Genomic DNA, 6656 nt, shown 5'->3' on the forward strand with positions numbered 1-6656 from the left:
TGTCTGCTGTTTTCAGCTTCACTCACAGACTCAATGGCTTCCAGATCAGAGGAGGATCTCTGCTGTCCGGTCTGTCAGGAGGTCTTCAGAGATCCTGTTCTTCTGTCATGTAGCCACAGCTTCTGTAAAGACTGTCTGAAGAGATGGTGGAGAGAGAGACCAACACACGAGTGTCCAGTTTGTAAGAGAAGATCTTCAAGGGATGATCCACCTTTAAATCTGGCTTTAAAGAACCTGTGTGAGTCGTTCTTACAGGAGAGAGATCAGAGAGCTTCAGAGGCTCTCTGCAGTCTGCACTCTGAGAAACTCAAACTCTTCTGTCTGGACCATCAGCAGCCAGTGTGTGTCGTCTGCAGAGACTCAGAAAAACACACCAATCACAGATTCAGACCCATCGATGAAGCTGCACAACAACACAAGAAGGAACTTCAGGAAACTCTGGAGCCCTTAAAGAAGAAGTTAAAGGTTTGTGAAGAAGTTCAAGTGAAGTTTGATCAAACAGCAGAACACATTAAGGTCCAGGCCCGACACACAGAGAGGCAGATTAAGGAGCAGTTTAAGAAGCTTCAGCAGTTTCTAGCAGAGGAAGAGGAGGCCAGGCTGGCTGCACTGAGGGAGGAAGAGGAGCAGAAGAGTGGGATGATGAAGGAGAAGATGGAGGCTCTGAGCAGAGAGATAGCAGCTCTTTCAGACACAGTCAGAGCCACAGAGGAGGAGCTGAGAGCTGAAGACGTCTCATTCCTGCACAACTACAAGGCTGCAGTGGAAAGAGTCCAGCGCTGCCCCCTGCTGGATGATCCACAGCTGCCCTCAGGAGCTCTGATAGACCAGGCCAAACACCTGGGCAACCTGACCTTCAACATCTGGAACAACATGAAGGACATGGTCTCCTACACTCCTCTCATCCTGGACCCAAACACTGCTCATCCAAGCCTCATCCTGTCTGAAGATCTGACCAGTGTGAGACGAGGAGGAGAGAGGCAGCAGCTTCCTGATAATCCAGAGAGGTTTGATTATTACAGCTCTGTCCTGGGCTCTGAGGGCTTTAACTCAGGGACTCACAGCTGGGATGTTGATGTTGGAGACAGTACACGGTGGGGACTGGGTGTGTCAGCAGAGTCTGTGCAGAGGAAGGGAAGCATACTGTCTGGATTATGGACTATATTGTTATATAAAGGTAAATACTCAGCACGCTCACCATCAGCTCCTCTCACTATTCTCTCAGTAGAGAAGAAGCTCCAGAGGATCAGAGTGAATCTGGACTGGAACAGAGGAAAGCTGTCGTTCTCTGATCCTGATACTAACACACACATACACACCTTCACACACACTTTCACTCACAGGATGTTTCCATACATTGGCACTGTTGATGCTGTTAAACTGAAGGTGTGTCCGTTGAAGGTGTCAGTGTCAGTGCAGCAGATGAGTTGAGGATGATGATGTTTCTAATGTTGTTTCCTGTCAGTGAGTTGAAGCTGTTAAACTGCAGCTGTCCTCCTGCTGCCTCGTTGTTCCAAAGCTCTTTGTTTCTCTTTTAGTTTCACTCTTTCTTTCTGTTTCTGCTGTCCACCTTTTCACATGGAAAATCATTTCACTGTTTCTCACTGAATGACTCCCCAAACTAGATTTGAAATTCTATCAAGTTTCTAATCATTACAAGTGATTCATGTTTCTATTTGATGTGTAAATGGAGATGATTTAGTTTGCTGGGATATGGACTGACATGTGTTGAATGGGAGGAGCAGTTTGTTGTTGTCTTCTTGTCTGTTTATGACAACAATAAATATGTTGTTGAAACAATGATTCATGTTTAACTCCATATATGAAATGTTTCTGATCTTTGAATTCTGTTTGATTAAAGACTTTCTTCATGACACAAATGAGATTTCAGTGTATTAATAGAACTAAATAAGCTCAGAGTTGAAAGGCTGGAGTATTATGTACGTGCTTCACTGTCAGGATCTTCAGGGGGATTCAAAGGGAAACATCAAACTGCTGTAATGAGATAAACTAGTTGGGCTGAACACACTTATCTGTAGTTTGTCTCCATCCAGGATCATCAGAATATAATGAACATGTGTGAAGAGCCACAAAATGCTGCTGCCCTCTCAGCATGATGAGCTCCAGCCTTTGTTAGCAGGACAACAGGAAACATGAGACAACTTTCAGAGACAGTAACCAACTGTGGCCACAAGATGGCAGCAGCTGATCTGAGATCCTTTATTGGACAGAAGGACTCTGCTCTGTGACGTCATCAGAGAGACGGCCTTCACTTTGATAGATCTGACGTCATGTCTGCACTGCGATGATGAAAGCTGATAAACACATTGTTATTGATCCATGAAATCACCTCTGTCCCCTCAAGTGTAGCTGTTTACAGAGCTGAAGAAGTCCTTCATCATCAAAACAGACAAACATGTATTTCCTGTATTAAGTGACGTCATCCTCACTCTGACCTCTTACATACATTCTGTTCAGTTTTCCTGCTGTAAGAAATAAACTGTGTGAAAATAGAAATGCAGGGAAACATCCATTAAGTGAACAAAGTCCAAAGAAATAAACTTGGACTGTTTTTTGAAGCCTAAATAAAATGTGAATAAACTTTATAGATACATTTGAAACCAGCTACTCTGTGACTTTACACACTCACACAGTAACAGAGCTGATTCCTGATTGGAGCAGCACAGAGTTAGACTTCTTCTCTGGCTGTGGATTGGTTCGTCAGGATTTCCTCCTTTACAGGTTTAAAAACAATCTCTGTTTCTACATTTTTTGACCTCCTTCTTGTGTCTAAAGGTGAAGCAGCACCAGCCTCCTCTGATCCTCATGTTGTAGCTCTGTGTGTCCAGCAGGGGGCAGAACACCTCCAAACTGTGCCAGCAGCTCTCACTGTGAGCTCAGACGTTTGTGGACACTCAGTTTGTTTGAACATAGTAAATAATCAGAGCTTCTCACACTGTTTATGGGGACACCACCTGCCCGAGGGTGTACTGTGTCAGAGAGGTGGTGTATGGTGCTGGGTGTAGTCTCTCTGCTGGTTCACAGTTTTTACTGAGGAGCTGTGTTCATGTCAGGAAGGTTTCGTCTGATCACTGTGGTGCAGTTTGGTTTATTCTGTTTCTGAGTGTTTGTAGGATCAGTAAAGTAAAGTAAAGTGTGCTTGTTAGTCCCCATAGGGAAATAGTTCCTCTGCATTTAACCCATTCACCCAGTGAAGCAGTGGGCAGCCACCAGTGCAGCGCCCGGGGAGCAGTGTGTAGGGACGGTACCTTGCTCAGGGGTACCTCAGGGTAGCCGTTCAGTGGAGTCGAACCCCTGACCTTCCGATCATGGGGCCACCACTCTACCTACTGAGCTATCCCTGCCCCTGGGCAGTCTCTGCAGGTCACCTGATACCTGGCAGTGAAGTGTTTATGAATCAGCTCCGTCAGATTTAATCCAACAGAATAACATGTAAAACACTCCAGGGCTTTTACTCTGAAACTTTCTCCAGAGCTGTCTGGAGTTTTCTTACATTAAAATATTCTGGGATTACCAGACTGTCCACATCATGTGTCCTACAAAACTTTCATCCACAAATATACCCTGACATTAAACCCAAATAGATCTGAGAGCGAGTCATTAGTATCAGTACTGTGTGTGTGTGTGTGTGTGTGTGTGTGTGTGTGTGTGTGTGATAGAGATATTCAGGTAACTTACTGGGTTACTGCACATGCTCACACCTTTTCAGCACAACAGGTGCAGTTTGGTGTTTTACTGCCTCCTGCTGGAACAATGATGGCAGCTCTCAAGACTTTATTGGTTATTGTCATTTCGTGTTACACAGCCTGAAACGAAATACTGTTCCTCAGCAGCCTCTACAGTGCAATAACCAATATATTTTAAAAAGAATAAATACAGTTTAAAGGGAATAAGTTTAAAAAAGAGCAGCAAAAAAGGCATAAATAGCTTAAAATCTAAGTTCTAAAAAAACCTCCACTTTTTATTAATATTTTATTATTTATCAAATTATTATAAACTAAAAATATTTTTTACGTGATAAACGACTTCAGTGCTTCGTCCATGACCTCCTGAAGGTAAAGGGCCCAAAGAGCCAATCAGCAGCTCTGAAACAGGAAATATGACTCATGGAGAAGTTCACAACAGTTTCAGCTGCCAATTGTACTCATCACCATGGAGACGGTCTCCATGGTGGAGGCAGAGTGACAGTGTTGTAGATGCTGCATTTTGAAGCCTCAGTGTTTATGTTGTGCCCTTAAACAGGGGAAATAGTGAGGAGAGGTGAAAGAGCGGCACAGACACGCAGCTCTCACTCTCACTCGTCTGTATTGAGTGAAGGAGGAAGCGCGCGAACCCACCTACTGGAGCCCTGAGGCATTAACAATGGATCGACGCACAATCAACCCAGGCAAAACTTTCACTACTTATCTCCCTCCATATTCCCACTGCATATTCTATTCGAAAACAGTCAAAGCAACAAATAAAACATTAATAAGGGCATGACATGAAATGTAAGGAACAGAGATGTACAACTTCAAAACTAATCAAATTTATGATCCACCACATTTATATTTTTGTTCACAGCCATGTACACATCAAACTCTCATCTTTCTGTCCAAAAACAAAACAAAAAGATTCCCTGTAAATTTGACCTTTTCCTTCAACTGTCCATTATAGCGTGGTCTTCCTACTTATCTTGACACAATACTCAGTCGCGTTGCCTGCTGCAAACTTAAAAGAAGTCTGACGAATGAAGTGACTGTGAGTGTGTCTGACGTCACGGTGTGTGTGAAAAGGTATCCAGCTGGGGCAGACATGATTCTGCAGGTCACCTGCCCAGTGGACAAAAAGAAATAAAATAGTTGTGTGGATGATATATGAATGATAATACGAAGATGTTTTGTGTCTCTCAGCCTGAAACAACTGTAATGCCACTTTCTGTTTTGGAGAAAGGACAGTTAAAAAAAGATGTGTGTTGTTTTAAGCAGTGATGAGAATAATGAAGATGTGATGAGAGAGCAACACAAAAGTATAAGTACAGGGTTGATGCTCTTTACAGGAAGGGTCAGAGCAGACTCTACCTGCTGAGGCGGCTGAGGTCATTTGGAGTCCAGGGAGCGCTTTTAAAGACCTTCTATGACTCTGTGGTGGCATCTGTCATTTTTTACAGTGTGGTATGTTGGAGCAGCAGTTTATCTCCCGCCCCATGCATGTAGATGTTGCTGAACTGCAGAGCTGCTTCAGTGACAGACTGCTGCATCCTCGATGCATGAAGGAGCGTTTCCGCAGGTCCTTCCTCCCTGCAGCTGTCAGACTGTACAATCTGAACTGCTCCCAACAAACACAGATGTTTACATCAGCGCTGTATCGTGCACTGTTTTATCAACCAATTCACACTACAACCAGGGTTGCCTCTTATCTGTATTTAATTTTATTTAATTTAACAACAGTATGGTACTCAGTTTTTGGTAACCATTGTCCTTCATGTAAATATGTAAGAATTGTGTATGTTTCTGTTCTGTGTCATGTGTACTGTTTGTTTGTATATGTGTTTTCTTGCTGCTGTTACACCCAAGTTTCCCCTTGTGGGACAATTAAATTGATATAACAACACTCGTGGTAAAGTTGTGGACTGGAAGAATACCTGACCAAGATTATCTTGCAATGTTTTGCAGCCGCCAGTCAAGCCGGTAGATAAATGTCTGTGATTGTCGCAGGTGGCTGTGTGGCTGGCAGGAGCTCTTTCCTATCAGTTTGTCCCCACCTTCACCTATGGTCACGAGCTTTGGGTAATAACCAAAAGAATCCGATTCTGGATATGAACTGCAACTCTCTTTACATTGGCCTTTCCTCCACCCTTCTCGTTAGATTGCAGACTGTCCAGAATGCGGCGGCACGCCTTTTGACAGGTAGCAGGAAGTTTTCTTCCATCACTCCTGTTCTTGCTGGCTTGCACTGGCTTCCAATTAAATACCGTATTCAATTTAAAATATTACTTTTCACCTACAAAACCATTAATAACTTTGCGCCGAGCTACCTCAATGAGCTTCTCAGGTTACACACTCCTGTCAGAGCACTTAGCTCTGCTACCCAAATTCTTCTGGAGCAACCTCGTTCTCGGCTGAAGTCTCGCAGTGACCGCGCGTTTGCTGTAGCTGCCCCGGTCTTATGGAACAACCTTCCTGTCGCTATCCGGGCGTCTGACTCTATGCCACTGTTTAAATCACGGCTTAAGACTTATTTCTTTAATCTTGCCTTTCCACCCAGTTAACACTTGTGTGCGCTGGTACATTTTTTATGCTTGTGAACTACTTTTATATCTTATGATGGTTTTTATAATTGATACGTGCCAGGTCCTTTCTCTTTTCCCTCCCATCTCCCTTTTCCTATTTTATTTTTGTCAAGCACCTTGGTATACCCTTGTTTTTTTAGTGTGCTTTATAAATAAAGTTTATTTATTTATTTATTATTTGTTGCTGTTTAAGTTTGTCAATTTCAGACCTCTGTCTCTGAAGTTCAACGTTCTGCATTTCCAGGTCTTTCAGTTTTGCGACATGGTCTGACAGAAAAGAACATAAATAAGTCAATATGAATTTTATTTATCTGCATCATTTGAATCTTTTCATTTTTAGTAGGTTAGATTATTGAATAAATAA

At 43.1% G+C, this 6656-nt stretch overlaps 1 protein-coding gene across 2 annotated transcripts; it reads left to right on the top strand.

Moving 5' to 3' along the window:
- LOC146635018 (nuclear factor 7, ovary-like) lies at positions 1-6656 on the top strand. 2 transcript variants are annotated; one of them, XM_085344663.1, is made up of 2 exons: positions 34-1413; positions 6636-6656. In XM_085344663.1, the coding sequence occupies exons 1-2, from the start codon at positions 34-36 to the stop codon at positions 6654-6656; spliced, it is 1401 nt and encodes a 466-aa protein (XP_085200789.1). The 2 variants fall into 2 exon arrangements, with proteins under 2 accessions (XP_085200798.1, XP_085200789.1); XM_085344672.1 differs by lacking the exon at positions 6636-6656 and having other exon boundaries at positions 1-1431.

This window comes from Diplotaxodon limnothrissa, linkage group LG3 (assembly GCF_057381915.1).
Source record: "Diplotaxodon limnothrissa isolate DT_005_m linkage group LG3, D_limnothrissa_male_GT1.1, whole genome shotgun sequence".
Classification (NCBI taxonomy): domain Eukaryota; kingdom Metazoa; phylum Chordata; class Actinopteri; order Cichliformes; family Cichlidae; genus Diplotaxodon; species Diplotaxodon limnothrissa.